At 40.7% G+C, this 18513-nt stretch overlaps 1 protein-coding gene across 2 annotated transcripts in view; it reads left to right on the forward strand.

The window, feature by feature from the left end:
• The window catches only part of LOC123771433 (uncharacterized), a 910720-nt gene that overhangs the window by 883964 nt on the left and 8243 nt on the right, over positions 1-18513 (forward strand). The window contains exons 25-26 of one of the 2 annotated variants that reach the window (XM_045763937.2): positions 12323-12470; positions 15405-15583. In XM_045763937.2, the coding sequence (XP_045619893.1) occupies positions 12323-12470; positions 15405-15583 (327 nt within the window). The remainder of the gene's footprint in view (positions 1-12322; positions 12471-15404; positions 15584-18513) is intronic. The other variant, XM_045763939.2, reaches the window with a different exon arrangement.

The raw sequence follows: 18513 nt of genomic DNA on the forward strand, positions 1-18513 counted from the left end.
GTTGATAGAAGTTCCAATCCACCTGTAGACAGGGATCTCACATCAGCTTGTATTTTATACAAGGATAAGATTTGATAAATTCAGTTGTATGACTGAACACTGGCTCTGTTTAAATCAGGGATTTAAACATACATAGTCTAACCTAGCACCATAACTTACAGCCAATAGATTCTTATACTATAAACAACAAATTAAATTGTAAAAGTATAATAAATGACCTTAAATGTAGTCTAAACACTTAACTAAGTAACTACTAGAAATTATATTCAATTAAATGAACTTATATGATAACTTAAAAATAACTAAGCAAGCAATTGATAACTTAATTTATATATTCAAATATATATGCAGACATATTCAATTTATATGATACAGTTAGCTTGACTGAATCTTTTCCAACGCTATGGACACTTATGAGGTTTTTACTTATTGAGGCTGAATACTTTCTGGCACAATGGACACTCATGAGGTTCAGTGCTTGGATAAGATTCACAGCTACACTACAATTTTAATAAACGTACCGATGAATGAGGCTTTGCCTCGCTTTTTAACCAACAGACAGATTTATAGGATATTAAAGTTACACAAGCATACAATTGGCCAATCATACACCAAATAACCTTCAATATACTTCTCTGCCAGTCGGGGTGCCTGTCTGACAAGTTTGCCAGACTGATTAACTCTCTTGTTGAGTTTAGGCACGATATTTTGCTACAGCGTTGCTGTATGATGATCTGGTAGCGTTGCTACGTGATTATCCTGCAGTTGCAGAAGAATGATTCGAGATAAAAGTTTATGAATGAAGGTGGAGGAAACCGTGTCACTGATCTCCACTATACACTCTATTTTATGTAATGTTCCAGGATTTTCCTTGTAGATATTGTCCAGGTACTCCCCCAGTTCTAGAGAGTATTCACTGGCGATAAAAAATATTAGATAAGGTGTCCTTGAGCTGGTAATGTTCGCTAAGGATCAGTCACTTGTTCACTCATTTGTAAACAAACGCGGAGTGCCGCGGGCTTTGTTGGTGGGCGCTTCACTCCCCCCATCGCCCTCCCATGCTCTCTGTGCACGGTAGCCTTCTATGAATATTGATTGATTATTTTTACAGTCTAGACTTATGATTAAGATAAGATGTGATTATAATATAATTAGATATAAGATTTAAAGATTATAAGTAGTATTTGAAAGTACCACTGAATCTTATTAAGGATTCGATTTTTAATCCTACCGGATGTTGAATCAATGTTCCAATAGTTTTTTAATTAAGAAGTCCTTCTAGAAGCTTCTGGATCCTTGAGAGATCATGTACAAAGTCACGTAGGCATCAAAAGGGCCCCTGTTGCGTACGTGTTCATGGTGCCATTGTCATCCAGGATCAAGCTATATAATGCATTTTTCATGATTCTAATATGATTTTTGATACGATTTAGATATGATTTTGATATGATTTAGATATGATATAGAAATTATACATTTCTTAGATGATTATTAGATATGGTGGGTAAAAATTTCCCACATCTTCCAGAGGGAGAGAACTGGCACAGAGTCCAATACTTAGGACAATAGTAACCATATGTATTTATTTACTCTCCATTGGATTGATAATACAAGTGCAAATTTTGCTTGCACTTTTGTGCTGCTGTCCGTTGTGGACGATTGTGTCTGTTAGGAGTCTGTGGGTCTTGTGGAGTTAGAGTGTCTTGAGGTCTCTCAGGATCTAACTGCAGCTGGCTCACTGATTCCATGTGGATGAGTTTGTCCAATGTCTTCAGGGAAGTTGTTCCTTTAGACAGGATTTTGACTATTCTCAAAATCCCCTGACTATCTGGATGGACTGTGACAACTTTACCTAATGGCCAGTCAGCCCTAGGGCCATCACTGTCTACCAAGACAATATCGCCAGGTTGGAGATTAGCTATATTATGGGGGACATTGGCCCCATAGTGATGTTCTCGTAGAGATGTAAGATATTCTTTTGTCCAAACATCATTCCATTTTTGGATTATGCTGGACAGATGTTTATACCCCTGAACCAACTCGCTCTGACCCACATATGAGGGATCTCTGATCTCATCATCCACTAGAGATGGTACTGGAGTCAGAAGTCTTCCATACATTAGGTGGGCAGGACTTAACGGCTCATGTTGAGTAGGATCCTCAGACAAGTAAGTCAACGGCCGGTTATTCACCCTTGATTCTATTTCCGTGATTACTGTCTGGAGCTCTTGAAGATTGATTTTCTGACGGTGTAGAGATTTTCTCAAGGATCTTTTTACAGTTCCTATTAACCGTTCATAAAATCCTCCGTGCCATGGGGCTCTCGGAGGGATAAATTTCCATCTGCAATGACGCTGTTCCAGTGTGGAAGTAACTGCAGGATGGGAACAGATTTCCCGTAGACATGCTTCTCCAGCTACCAAGTTTGCTCCATTATCTGAAATCATCAGCTTAGGGCATGATCGGCGTGCTGCGAATCTGCGGAAAGCTTGAATAAATGATTGAGCAGTCATATCGGGTGTTACCTCTAGATGTACTGCCCTGGTGGTAGCACAGGTGAACAGACAGATGTATGCCTTGATAGGTTGCTTATCTGCAGTCCCTGTTAGATATATTGCTCCTGTATAATCTACTCCTGTCGTTTCGAAAGGTTGTAGATGGACCACTCGTTCCTTTGGTAGGGGTGGTGGCCCTGGATAAGAGCAAGTTCTTGCATCGTACCTTCGGCATATCATGCAATTCTTCAAGATTGATTTGACTGACTGTCTTCCCTGAGGAATCCAGTACTGCTGTCTGATTTGTGTGAGTGTGTCTAACACTCCTCCATGTTTGATGATTTGTTGATGTGTATGCAACACAATCAACCTTGTGATCCAATGATTTTTTGGTAAAAGCCATGGATGCACGGTATCTAGATTGATATCTGCGTGTTTAAGTCTCCCTCCACAACGCAGAATGTTGTGATTTTCTTGGTCTATCCACAGACCGAGATTGTGTTTTAACTTATGCGGAAGATTTTCATAGTTATTCCCATAAGTTTCTCTCTGGGCTTGTCTTACCCAATAGATAAGTGCATCAGGAAAAGTGTGTTTTATACCTTTTTTCCTGAGATAATGAAACACGTTCTGTGTTACATTGATTAATTTGATGAGCGAGGAGTAACGAGTACAATCCAAGACTGATATTTGAGCTCGCTGCCTGGTGGTAGTTATGGTTTGTGTCGTAATGACGTGTGGCTTTTGTTCAGGCCAACTACCATTCACTAACCATCGAGGCCCATGAAACCAAATATCTGCCTTTGCAAACTGTTTAAATGTCATACCTCTTGATAAGAGATCAGCTGGATTATCCTTTGTTGGTACATGCAACAATTGAAAGCCCGCGGAAATTTCTTTAATTTCCGAGACGCGATTTTTTACATATGGAGTTGGACAGTTGTCGTTTCGTACCCATTGTAAGACAGCTTCATTGTCAGACCATATAATGACATCTTTGATGTTCATGGTAGACAAGACTTGTTTGATATGCACTGCTAAGCGTGTTCCAGTTAGCAGTGCTGTTAGTTCCATCTGAGGCAAAGTCCTCTTTTTTAATGGAGCGACTCTGGCCTTAGAGGTGATAAGATATGATTGATTAGAAGTCACTAAATAAGCACAAGCTCCAAAAGCTTTGGCTGACGAGTCTGCGAATACATGTAGTGATACTTCTTCATTTTCCTCGACTATGTGTCTCGGAAAGATTATCTTTTCAACTAAAGTTTGTTCTTGAGCCACTTCCATCCAAGCTTTTTGTAACTGGATTGGTAGTGGATCATCCCAACCAACCTTAGCCTTCCATGCTTCTTGCACCAATAAACGCACCTTGATAGTCAAAGGATTTAGTAGACCAAGTGGGTCGAATACTTTGCTAACTTGTGAAAGCAAATCCCTTTTTGTAGTGATGTTGTAATTTACTGGCACAGATTTGACCGATATTGTGTCCGAGATTAAATCCCAATCCATACCTAACACCTTTTGTGATTCTGGTACGTGATATTCAGGGTAATCTCTTGCTATTTGATTATTCAATGTTGCATTATTAGAGGCCCAAGATTGTAGTGGCATGTTGGCACCTTGTAGCTCCTTGTTGGCCTCTTGATATAATTGTAACAGTTCAGTAGTACTGTTAACTGTCCCTTGAAAATTATCTACATATAGATTTTGACTGATTTCAGTCTTACAGGGACTTGATGATTTCTTCAGATGAGTATCTAGAGTTGCTTGCAATAGAAATGGACTGCTTGTCGCGCCGAAAAGAACTGAAGAGAATCTGAAAGTCACTACAGGACTATTGACATCTTCTGGGTTCTCTACCCATAGAAACTTAGTGAAGTCTCTATCTTCTTCCTGTAAGCCAACTCTTAGAAAGGCCTTACTTATATCTGCTGAATACGCATATTTGTTAAGTCTAAACTTCAACAGTATGTCATACAATTTCTGAGTTAGACTTGGACCTGTTTGCAAACAATCATTTAGACTGGTTCCTTGGGGTCCAGATTTAGAGCTACAATTAAAAACTATCCGTAAAGGAGTCGTTTTTGATTCTCTCATTACAGCCATGTGAGGTAAAAAATGGCCTGTTTGCTTATTGTCATGTTTCACGACTTCGATGAATTTATTCTTTAATTGTTGCGCAATAATCTCATGATAGAGTTTTAAATGCTCAGGCCTTTTTCTTAGCTTTGCTAGTTGCGATTTAAATTGACTATAAGCCATGTGATAATTGGTAGGTAAGGTTTTATGGTTGATTTTCCATGGTAGCCTTACCCAGTACTGTCCATCATGATACTGTACTGTTTCTAAGTACTGATTGTATGCACAGACATCATCAGGACTTGGTTGTTCAGGAATTATTCCTATGGCATCAAGTTCCCACAATTGATGTACAGATTCTAATCCATCATCAATCATGTGGGGGATTTTAAGTGGTGACTGTTCTTTGCCTAGTCATGCCACTATTACAGTTTCTGTATGATGTGATTTTTCAGGAGTTGAAGGTTCAAGATCTAGTATAGGTCCTGTCATCAATATGCCTCCTGCTGATTTGAGTATATTCATACCCATAGATTCTTCTGATCCCAGAATGAATCGATGATAGTAGTCAGCTCCAATCAGGATTCCGATATCTCCTATGTAGTCAGAATCAAGTAGAGGATCTGCTAATTGGATTCCTTTTTCTTTTAGGAATTTAATTGTGGCTGTCAGACCAGTCACTTCCATTTCAGTAGGAATTTTATCAACTACTATGGCTTCTACTGTCCTTTGGGATGTACCTAGACAGACATTGAGTTTTACTACTGGAAAGGTTCTACGACCAGAATTAGTAAAAAACCCTGATATTGATGTAGATACTTGCTTTGAAGATTTAAGTTGTAAATCTTCTGCCATCTTTTTACTGATAAAGGTTTTCTGTGACCCTTGATCAAAAAAGCCTCTAGTTGGAATACAAATTCCTTGATTGCATAGTTCTAGCTGTGCAGTAGGCAATATGGCTGTTGTAACAATTTCTGTATCCAAGTCGTTGACATTGCTCATTACTGTACAGAATTGTACGGCTGTTGTGGTATTATCATCTTTGGGCTTTGCCTGAGATGCATGTTGATTATTGGAAGTCTGTGATCTGGATTGAGTGTTAATATCACCACAGAGTGCTGTGTGATGTACACTTTTATGACAATATTGGCAGTTTTGCAATGGAGTGTTACACTCACTTGTATCGTGCTTCCGAAGACAACGGATGCACCTGTTGAGAGATTTCAGTCGATCGATTCGACTGGCACGGCCTACATAAACTGTGCATTGATAAATGGTATGTGCTTCTTGACAGAATAAACATTTTGGGGCATTTGTAGCTCCTTTTGTCTTATCTGTCTTAGGAGCTTGGTTTCCTACAGTTCTGTCAACTGTGGGGGATATAGCATAAGAGCCAACATTATTCTGTTTCCACTTTGCAGAAGAGGAGTTTTGTTGCCTTGATTTTTGACTGCCATTCTGGACATTTTTGCTTTTGTCCGTGGATTCACCTTTGGGGATTTTTTCTTGAGATCTCAGTTTTCCTCGGCTTCGTAATCTTTGTACGTAAGCTCGAAGTCCATCAATGATTTGGCTTTGTGATAAGATGTTGGTGTTATAATGAGTGCATAGGCTGTCTATGACCTCATTTGGAAGTTTCCTCTGAATGATTAACTTTATAAGCCACTCTGCATCACCTACAGGTACTTTTGTACTGAGGGCTTTGATGATTGATTCTATAGACAATCGAAATGATTGTAGTGACTCATAACTTTTATTTGGAGAGGGTAAATCCAATAATTTGTACGAGAGACGTGCAATTGCAGTCTCCTTATCACTGTAGTTATCTTGTAACAACTGTAAGGCATGGTCGTAATCATCATCTGTTAATGACAAATTAGCAATGACCTGCCTTGCCTCTCCCCGTAACTGGCCTTGCAAATATTGAAACTTTGTCGCCTTTTTGAGAGAGGGCTTGGAGTTTATTATAGAATCAAAGTGTCTCCAGAAGGTATCCCAATCGTCTTCATCCTTGCCCTCAAAATATGGTAATTGTACCTTTGGGAGCTCTGCGGCTATATGTGTGATAGTTGCATTGCTCTGTTGAGTGGATGAGCTCACATTGGATTGGGTTCCTGCTTGAGATATTTGTTTGATTAAAGGATCAAGTTGATCTTGGATTTTATCTTCATACATTGTCATTTCAGCGACAATTTCCTGAAGTTCCCTTCGGGTTAAATCTGCATTAGCCATTTCTGTTAGATAAATCTCTGCATGGCGTTTGATTTGTTCATACTTATCCACAGCTGCTTTTACTCTGGTATTCAGAATTATTAAATCAGGAGATGGTTGCCTAGCCAACTTTTGACATTTGTCAATCAGTTGAGTTAGGTGATTTTGCAGACCATTAAGTGTCCTCCTATTTCCTGTTTCAGCTGCTGGTGGAACACTGTCAGCCATTTTGACCTTTTCCGAGTTTTGGAGATTCCGAGATTTTTCTCTTTTTTCTGATAAATATGTATGATGTTAATGTATTTTGATAAATGAGCTTTCCTGTCTACTTAGGTAATGATTCCAAAGATCGTCCTTCATTTCCTCCCTGGAATCTGGTTGTAGCAGGTGTTCATTATCAAAAGTACTGTAATAATTTGATTTGTGACCCGAATGCACGAATGCACCAAGTTGGTAAATCCTGTAATAATTTTTTAAAAATAGTAAATGGCACTATTTTTGCAAAGTTATTACAAAATCTGTTACCATAATAATTGTTAGATAAAATACAGTAGAATGTCTACTGGTTTTACCTGGAATAGGGTTTGTACAGTTGATTATGGTTAGATTGTAATGAATGCTCTTACAGTGATGATAACACTTTTTTAAAGAATATTATGTAATGAGCAGCTCTGAAAATCAGAAGATTAGAGATAATGCTAGATAATACACTTAAATATATATGTAATGTTACCACAATGAGGTAGGTAATGGTATTTATGATTAAGATGCAGTTGTGTCTGTGACACTGATATACTTAAGTACTGTTGTTTCTTAACACAAAACAATATCAGTATGCTATGAATACTATGAATGCTTACTAGTTAATGGATATGGTGGCTTAAGCCACTGCAAACTATTTGTTTACTTAGATATATAGCTATGATAAATATTGGCTGATAGCTAGGTTAGGCTAGAATATGTAAGAATTATTCCAATGCAAAATCAAGAAGTTTCTTATGTATTTGGCATTGAAATATTCGGTAAACGAATGATCATAAATATCTAGGTACAAAGGACCATTATTATCTAGGTTCGAAGGACCATTATTGTGGGAAAAACCTGCCGGGATTGATATAAGAGGAGACTACCAGGGACTTGTACTGAACTAAATTAAAAAATTACTGTCTGCAAATTAATTCAATTAAAATCTCTAGCTAGGGTTGTAAATCCTAGATCCTCTTTTCCTAATGACAGATTGTGGGCTGTAAGGGACAGGTGGGGTGAATGACTTAGTTGATAGAAGTTCCAATCCACCTGTAGACAGGGATCTCACATCAGCTTGTATTTTATACAAGGATAAGATTTGATAAATTCAGTTGTATGACTGAACACTGGCTCTGTTTAAATCAGGGATTTAAACATACATAGTCTAACCTAGCACCATAACTTACAGCCAATAGATTCTTATACTATAAACAACAAATTAAATTGTAAAAGTATAATAAATGACCTTAAATGTAGTCTAAACACTTAACTAAGTAACTACTAGAAATTATATTCAATTAAATGAACTTATATGATAACTTAAAAATAACTAAGCAAGCAATTGATAACTTAATTTATATATTCAAATATATATGCAGACATATTCAATTTATATGATACAGTTAGCTTGACTGAATCTTTTCCAACGCTATGGACACTTATGAGGTTTTTACTTATTGAGGCTGAATACTTTCTGGCACAATGGACACTCATGAGGTTCAGTGCTTGGATAAGATTCACAGCTACACTACAATTTTAATAAACGTACCGATGAATGAGGCTTTGCCTCGCTTTTTAACCAACAGACAGATTTATAGGATATTAAAGTTACACAAGCATACAATTGGCCAATCATACACCAAATAACCTTCAATATACTTCTCTGCCAGTCGGGGTGCCTGTCTGACAAGTTTGCCAGACTGATTAACTCTCTTGTTGAGTTTAGGCACGATATTTTGCTACAGCGTTGCTGTATGATGATCTGGTAGCGTTGCTACGTGATTATCCTGCAGTTGCAGAAGAATGATTCGAGATAAAAGTTTATGAATGAAGGTGGAGGAAACCGTGTCACTGATCTCCACTATACACTCTATTTTATGTAATGTTCCAGGATTTTCCTTGTAGATATTGTCCAGGTACTCCCCCAGTTCTAGAGAGTATTCACTGGCGATAAAAAATATTAGATAAGGTGTCCTTGAGCTGGTAATGTTCGCTAAGGATCAGTCACTTGTTCACTCATTTGTAAACAAACGCGGAGTGCCGCGGGCTTTGTTGGTGGGCGCTTCACTCCCCCCATCGCCCTCCCATGCTCTCTGTGCACGGTAGCCTTCTATGAATATTGATTGATTATTTTTACAGTCTAGACTTATGATTAAGATAAGATGTGATTATAATATAATTAGATATAAGATTTAAAGATTATAAGTAGTATTTGAAAGTACCACTGAATCTTATTAAGGATTCGATTTTTAATCCTACCGGATGTTGAATCAATGTTCCAATAGTTTTTTAATTAAGAAGTCCTTCTAGAAGCTTCTGGATCCTTGAGAGATCATGTACAAAGTCACGTAGGCATCAAAAGGGCCCCTGTTGCGTACGTGTTCATGGTGCCATTGTCATCCAGGATCAAGCTATATAATGCATTTTTCATGATTCTAATATGATTTTTGATACGATTTAGATATGATTTTGATATGATTTAGATATGATATAGAAATTATACATTTCTTAGATGATTATTAGATATGGTGGGTAAAAATTTCCCACAACGAGAGCCTTTCACACTAGAGATTCTATACCGATGATGATACTTTTCAAGATACTACTGCTCTCTAGAGAGGAATACTGCTCCATAATGACAGCTCCTTTCAAAGCTGGAAAAATTGCTGACCTGGAGAGCATGCAGAGATCCTATACTGCTAGAATCGACTCAGTAAAACATCTAAACTACTGCGACTGACAAAAGAGCCTAAATCTGTAATTGAGTGCAGGCGGGAGAGATACATAATAATTTACACATGGAAAATAATAGAGGGGCTGGTCCCAAACCTGCACACAGAAATAACTGCACATGAGACCAGAAGGCATGGCAGAATGTGCAGAATACCCCCGTTGAAGAGCAGAGGTGCAACAGGCACTCTGAGAGATAACTCTATCAACATCAGAGGCCCGAGACTGAACTCTATCAACATCAGAGGCCCGAGACTGTTCAACACGCTTCCGCTACATATAAGGGGCATATCTGGCCGACCCCTCACAGTGTTGAAGAGAGAACTTGACAAACACCTCCAAAGGATACCTAATCAACCAGGCTGTTACTCATACGTCAGGCTGCGAGCAGCTGCGTCCAACAGCCTGGTTGACCAGTCCAGCAACGAGGAGGCCTGGTCAACGACCAGGCCACGGGGTCACTGAGCCGCAAAATCACTTCAAGGTAACCTCAAGGTAAGGAGGTGCGGGCAGCCATTGTGGCTTACCTTTCGTTATGAGGTTCTGGAGTCGTCTGGCTAGCAGATTACCCTTTTTTTCGCTGGATGCTTGGGACACCTTCTGTCGTATCTGCATGCTGGCTGGAGTGGTGCGAGGCGTTGACTGTGGTCCAGGTTTACCTGGGTAGCGCACACTATAATGAGTGCCTATTCGCTCCTGCTCTTCTGCGTGATGTTGATGTAGTTCAGCTTTACGTGCAGGTTCCCTCTTTGTCGTCAGAGCTTGTGGCTGAGGACTTGCGCGCACGGGGCTTGTTGGCTTTGGTCCTGCGCTTCTTCTCCCTCCTTGAGCTCTCTTCAGATTGGCTTATTGAAGATGTAGAGGTGCTTGGGGTCGTTCCTGGTTCTAGTGCCTTGGCCTCGGCTGCTCGTGCGTCGTCTGCCCTTTTGAAGCTGTTTATGCTGATCCTACGGGATACGCTGTTGCGTGTTTTTGCTGCGCACCTCGCGTGTCGGTAGGTGGAACTGTCTTCCGCCTTGGCATCTGCTTGGACCCTGGCTCTAAGATTGTCTTCGTCCTTTTGTTCTATGTTGTTTTCTGCTTCTGCAGTCAAACAGTATTTGCATGTGGCTTCTTTCACCCACATCGACTGATGCCAAAAGTTAGGACTATCCCTGTCAGCCTAGATAGCTCTTGGGAACCTCCAGGACTCACCCAGAAAATGGTATTTCATTATATTCAACGCCGGTTTTTTCCTGTGATCAGGGAGCACATTTTAACAATCTTAGAAGGAAAAAATTAGTTTTTAATTTTTGTTTCTTGTGCCCAGCGGTGTTGTTGGCAATAAATTGCTGTGCCACCTAGGGGTTAAGGAAAAGAAGGTAGCGATTCAACTGTATAAATCAACGGTGTCCTCACTTAAAATATTGTATCCAAGCATGGAGACTGCATCTATAGGAGGACATAGCTTTGGAGAAAGTCAAATAACGAGCAACTAAAATCATTTCAGAACTTAATCAACTCTCATACCAAGCTCAGGTCCTCAGGGCTAACAACACTGCAAACCTGAAATAACCTGGAGGATTTCTTCAAAACTTTTAAAATACTGAACAATTTGGAGGATATTGATTCAAATAATTTCTTCAAAAGGTTAGATGTAACCGAAACAAGGAGCAATGGTTTCCAAGCTCAGTAAGCCACAATGTAGGACTGAAAACAGGAGATACTTTTTCACCCACAGGGTTATAAACCTATGGAATAGCCTACTCACCAAAGCTATTAATGTCAAAACTGTCAAATTTTAAAATTCAGCTGAAAAAAATTTATCATGGCAGATTGACAGATGTGACTTTTGACTAGCTGCCGACTTCCTGTCCTTGTCAAAGGCACTAGAGTGTTAGTGGCCCTCAGGTATGTCTATAAAGTTACCTATAGATGTTTAGCTCTGTAGTCTGAAAGTGGTGTTTTATTTATGTTTTGATGAAGAAGATATACTAGTGATCAGTTATTTTGTTGGTGATTATCACTTATTCTATGTTGTAAGTGTTGGATCTAGAGAAAAAATCATAGGCTTGTGCATTTGGGCAATCAGTGATATATACCAGGTATACAGTGTTTTAAGGATATAAGGAGTCCTAGTATACTGCCTTGGGATGTATTTCTATTGTTCTTGGAAATGTTGGAGAGGTGATGTTAATGATGACCCCCACATTGGTTTCTGTTATTGAAGTACAGTCTGATATAACTAAGACAGATGCCTTGAATTCCTTAGTACTGACATCTAAGCAGATCAGTGTTGGAAGATGGATGTGCCCAGTGTTCCTTGAATATTATATTCTGATTCTGCTATAGTTAATGCTATGGTAATTTAGTGGTTTCTTTTTACTTTTTCAAACTTGTATAATATTATCTCCTGCTGCTTCTTAAGCTACTTTGAAACATTTGAAGCAATTTTCAATATAGGTATATTTCTTGCTACAAATACAAACATTTTTAATAATTTTTCTTAATACAATTAGCATCAATAATCTCTTTCAAAGTTGGTGCAATTAATAATAATATAATTCTTACAACACTCTTTGCAGGGCTTGGAAGAAGATGCTGTTGACAGTGCCAGCAGACGATCCTCTCTCATTCAGACTCTGGGGCACAGTGATGCACAAGATACTCTCAAGCTCTATATCCGCCGTACATCTCACGACGAACACAAAGGTTTAGCTACACACAATAATAGTTAGTGTCACTTTAACCCTTGGAGCTGTGCCCCTATTTATGAGACAATGCCCTGGTGTGTGGGAAAACAGATATAAAAAAAAAATGCCTTCTAATATTGTAAAAATGCATTCCCTGATCATGGGAATATCTTGAGGTTATCTTGAGATGATTTCGGGGCTTTTAGTGTCCCTGAGGCCCAGTCCTCAACCAGGCCTCCACCCCCAGGAAGCAGCCCGTGACAGCTGACTAACACCCAGGTACCTATTTTACTGCTAGGTAACAGGGGCATAGGGTGAAAGAAACTCTGCCCATTGTTTCTTGTCGGCACCTGGGATCGAACCCAGGATCACAAGTCCAGCGTGCTGTCTGCTTGACTGACCGGCTCCCTAGCTAAATAAAGTTAAATAAAAAATCCAGCGTTGAATGTAATGAAACGCCATTTTCTGGGTGAGTCCCGGAGGCTCCCTGGAGCTATTCAGCTATCTAGGCTGAATGGATATGTATAACTTTCTGGCATCAGTCAATGCATGGAGTTCTTGCCTACCGGGGACCACGAGCCAGAACCTGGCCCCCTCTAGAGAGGCACGAGGAGCAATGGCCTATAGAGACCTCCCCCACCCATATGATTGGGAGCATTTTATGTCTGCCATCGACCGGGATAGGCACCCAGAAAGGTAGGCGCCCAAAAACAAACCCCTATTCTGGTAAACTATTGCAACCGAAGACCAAACAGGTGGACAGAACTCCCCAAACGAAAATTAGCTAACCATCATGATGTCATCATGTCGCTGCGCTGCCGTCTGCGCAACCCCCCCCCCCTCCTCGGGAGGGGGAAGGGGGAGCCCCAGACCCCACTGTCGGCGACCCAACTATTAGTTATTTGGCTGGATGTCAAAAACGCGAAAAACACCGCCGACCGGAGGGAGGGAGGGATGCCGGGGAGCCTCCGGAACTCACCCAGAAAATGGAGTTTCATTACGTTCAACGCTGGTTTTCTGGGGGGAGCCCCTTCGGCTCACCGGAGCTAACTACCCGAAGATAAGGAAAAACCGGGGACTTACCTGGTTTACATAACCTGGTTACTTACATAAAGAATATTGCGCGTTATATGACAAAGTGTGCTGGGAAGATGGGACACCACGAGCGTAGCTCTTATCCTGTAACTACACTTAGGTAATTACTCAGGTAATTACACAAAGAGATTAGTGATTTTTTATATTTATTTAGTACAGTCTTGGTTTCAGCAGCCGGTTTGTTGGCAATGTAGTAAAGTGTTGTAGTAATTGAGATGAAGCCTGGAGCAAGGCAGAGAACTGAGTGAGGCCGGGGTTAGAGAACTCAGATGTGGTGTGAGTGTGTTGAGCGTAACGCTCTTGAGTGCGGGGGGAGTCGAGGAGCTCGAGTGCGGGACGAGAGCGTGGAAGCTCCATGAGACCAGAGTCTGGCTGTCTGCTCTGTGTCGAGGCTGAAGCCTCTTGTAGGATAGGAACTGCACACGTCGAGTGTTACAGTGTTACTGGTGAATGTTGAAGATATGTGGTATCTCTCAAGTGTCTGTACTGAATCACTCTTGGAGCTAGACTGATGATTCACTTACAATTGGTCATATTACCAGCCTTTACCTCACCTGACCATCCTCTAGCAGGTTGGGAAGAAGTATTAACTGTAATTAGTTCTACACTTGAGAAGAGGTATTAATTGTAATTAGTTGACTAAGTTGAATTATCAGACCCATCTCATTATCTGCACATAAGCTAATGAGAATATGGAGCTAATATTAACCCTATATGGAATGTAATATCTATTACATTTACTACAATATAAATTTAAGTATTTGAGATAAGTACAGTGGTACCTCGGAATACGAGTGACCCTGTATACGAGTTTTTTGGAATACAAGCTGGATTTGCTCGGAAAATTTGCCTCGGAAGGCGAGGGTTGCCTCGGAACACAAGGGTGTTGATACACGTCCAGGCCAACTAGCATGTGGTGGCACGGCGATTGTGCCTCAGTTTACCAGTGTCTTGTGGCCAGTGACTATCCCACCTGAATTCTTCACAAGGATTTACAGTTTTTTGTCGTTTTTTTGGCCATTTGAGCATAAAAGTTATTATATATCTTGCCATGGGTCTCAAGAAAGTCATTGGTAAGGTTCAAGCTAAGAAAATAGCTGTGAGTAGAGGCAGTAGAGAATGTCCCTTCTTGATTAAGAAAATGTGTGAAGTATGGGAAGAACTGCAAAGTTTTGTTGAAAAAACTCACCCAGATACAGCTGTAGCAGGCTGTTGCATTGACCTTTTAAATGACAATGTGATGTCTTACTACATACAAGTGTTAAGATGTAGGGAAAAACAAGTGTCTTTAGACAGATTCTTAGTAAGACAAGCAAGTCCTAGTGGTATGCAGGCAAAATGTGCCAGAGTGTGCACACCAGTGAAGTCCTCACTGCCTGATGTTATAATGGAAGGGATTAATTCATTTTCCATTATTTCTTATGGGGAAATTAGTTTCGGATTACGAGCTGTCTCCAGGAACGGATTAAACTTTTAAACCGAGGTACCACTGTACAGTATTTCTAAAACCTGGCTGCTCTCCAGGTTTTAAAAGACTGCATATATAGCTCTTGACAAATTACAGATGTCATTGCAGTACAGTACAAAGCAATATATTTCTAATTAAAATATTTTTTAATTTATTCAACATAATGATATTTAAATGTTTAAAGTTGGCAAAGATCGTAAATAAATGCAGAAATGAATGCATACCTACACAATAATTTATATTTGTAATTTAATGATTAATAAATCGTGTTATAAATAATTATTGCAACTTCATACAGCACAAATATTTTTGGATAATCAATATACAGGCAGCATTCTTATATAATGCCAGAAATATTCACCATAGACTACTGCAGTACTATAATATATTTTCTTCACTGCATCATTACAGAAAATAGTGAGAGCACAGACAAGGACACAGAGCACCTTCAGGAAAGCCCTCCTCGCCGTGGGTCTGCTCCAGCAGCTTCCCCAGGAGAAGATTCATCCATCAGCAGGTCAGAGCAGCTCCTCCAGAAGTACAGACATTCTGTCGATGTCTCTGCTGATATTCTACGTTCTATTGAACAGGTAGGAATTGATTTACACTCGTGAATTTTATCCAAAATAAATACTGAATTTTTATGCAGCAAGTGATTATTGAAAGGGGCACTAGGTAAGGTTGGCAGAGAGGGAGCTTCAACCATCTTTTTGCATAAACTCTAATATATATGTAAATCTTATCATTTTTAACAATTCTTCTGTTAATAAACATTCCAATTCTCCGATATTTTATGATGCTGTATTTTCAGTGAAATGACTTAGACATGCTTGTTTGCTTTGAGGAAATGATGAAAAATTTATATTATTAAGTTGTTGGTTGATGCAAATTTGCCCCCCTTCCTTCCCCATAAAGCTCCTGGCATACAAAACATTGTAATTACAGTTTGTCTTAATTTATTTATGATAGAAGTGTGGTTGTGTATAAATTATGAAGGGAGGGAGATGGGGAAGTAGGCAGTTGGCATCGATCATGGTAATTGCTAGTTAGTGTATTTTTTTTTACTAATACAGGGGAGGTTATCTTGAGATGATTTCAGGGCTTTAGTGTCCCCGGAAGTTTAGTGTCTGGGGGAAGCCCCTACAGCTTCCCGGAGGCTGATATGCTAATGTCAGACTTTGGCATCAATCATGTGTATGGAGTTCTTAGGCCTACCGGGGACCATGGCCAGAACTGGGCCCCCTTAGAGAGGCAAGGGGAGCAATAGCCTATAGAAACCCCCCGTGTGGTTGGAAGCATTCTATGTCTGCCATCAACCGGATAAGGCACCCAAAAAGGTAAGCGCCCCAAAACAAACCCCTATTCTGGTTAAAATTGCTACCAAAAGCCGAACTAGTGGATATAACTCCCCAACAGAAAACAAGCAAACTAGTGTGACGTCACATGTCACCGCGCCGCTGTCTGCGCAGCTCCTCCCTCCCCGGGAGGGGGAAGGGGGAGCCCCCAGACCCTTCATGCCAGCTACCCACACCTCAGTTCTGAGGCTGGATGTCAAAAACACGAAAAAAACGTCGACCGGAGGGAGGGAGGGCTGCTGGGGAGCCTCGGGACTCACCCACAAAATGGCGTTTCATTACATTCAACACTGGTTTTCTAGGGGGAGCCCCGTTGGCTTCCCGGAGCCAACTACCCACAGACGGAAAAAGATGGACTTACCCGGGAGGTGGTCGTCGCTCATACCTCAACTCAAAGTCGAAACAACTGGCTGCAACCGCCGGCCCAAAGCAACACAGGCCCGACAGGGCCCATTGACATTCACGAGGTAACGAGCAGCCAGGACCCTGTTCGACCACCAAAAACCCCGCGCTTGAATATCAGACCAAGACATATTTCCAAAGACGGCAGCAAGAGCCGCGAATTTACAGACGTCATGGGCACGGGGTAGACCGCAGGCTGGCTGGATTTGATGACTCTGTGGACGATCTGAGAGACCCGAACCCGGGAACAGGGAAGAAGGGAAACCAGATCAACCCAAAGCGCGTCCCCGGACACAGAAGGAATTGTGTCCAGGGAGTATACTTCTGGGAGTAGAAGAACTCCCAGAAGCCGGTATTGTATCCAAACTATACAGTGGCCACCATACACTGCATGAGAATTCACACAGCAGCCAGCAGACGATGCTACGAGTACATCTCTTCCCTCACCAAATTAGCTCCTCCCAACATACTCCTGTTGCTGTTATTACACTATATACATTGTATATACCCATGTACAAATGTGTTCACCATAGCAAACCACTAAGCTAGTATGGTGAGCAAAACAAGAGTGGCAGCCACACACACAGTGAGGCTACCTTGATTCTCTCCCTCACTCCCACACCACAATTCCTCCTCCCACAATACTACGCACATATGTACATGGGTATATACACACATTGTATATACACACATTGTATATACACACATTGTATATACTCCCCAAGCCTGGCCTTGGGCCGGGCTTGGGGAGTAGAAGAACTCCCAGAACCCCATCAACCAGGTATCAACCAGGTACCCATGTACATATGTGTTCACCATAGCGAACCACTAAGCTGGTATGATGAGCAAAACAAGAATGGCTGCCACACGTACAGTGAGGCTACCTCGATTCTCTCTCTCTCGCTCCCTCACCACAATTCCTCCTCCCACAATACTACGTACATATGTACATGGGTATATACACACATTGTATGTACCCATGTACATATGTGTTCACCATAGTGAACCACTAAGCTGGTATGATGAGCAAAACAAGAGTGGCTGCCACACATACAGTGAGGCTACCTCGATTTCTCCCGGCTCCCTCACCACAATTCTTCCTCCCACAATACTACGCATATATGTACATGGGTATATACACACATTGTATGTACCAATGTACATATGTGTTCACCATAGCGAACCACTAAGCTGGTATGATGAGCAAAACAAGAGTGGCTGCCACACACAGTGAGGCTACCTCGATTCTCTCCCTCCTTCCCTCCTCGCCACAATTCCTCCTTCCACAATACTACGCACAGTGCTTATTATCACCACAATCCTGCTGTTATCACAATACTGGTCACTAAATCCTGTAAATGAATTATTGACCACAAGTTTATTTTGTAAAGGAACCTAGGAAGTTGTTTGAAGATTCCTACATGGACGAAATAATGCTGTGGTGCTGTGGCTAGCGCTGTGAACATCGTGAACATCATTAAATCACTGAAATTTGAACATTGTACACATTCATTATCACACTCAGGCTCTTCTGTAATACTATCATGGCTAAATAATACAAGTTATATATTTTGACATTATTAATTTAACACTTTCATCTGGCGATGACTCAGCATTGAGTCCTCCGTAAAACAGGGGCATGTCCGGCGAGGACTCAGCATTGAGTCCTCCGTGCGGCAATAGTAGCGGCATTTTTGGGAAGATTTTGCCATGGTTTTGGATATTATATGCATATACACCTGTAAGGAATTTCATTGTGAGTA

Source organism: Procambarus clarkii, chromosome 76 (genome assembly GCF_040958095.1).
Source record: "Procambarus clarkii isolate CNS0578487 chromosome 76, FALCON_Pclarkii_2.0, whole genome shotgun sequence".
Taxonomy (NCBI): domain Eukaryota; kingdom Metazoa; phylum Arthropoda; class Malacostraca; order Decapoda; family Cambaridae; genus Procambarus; species Procambarus clarkii.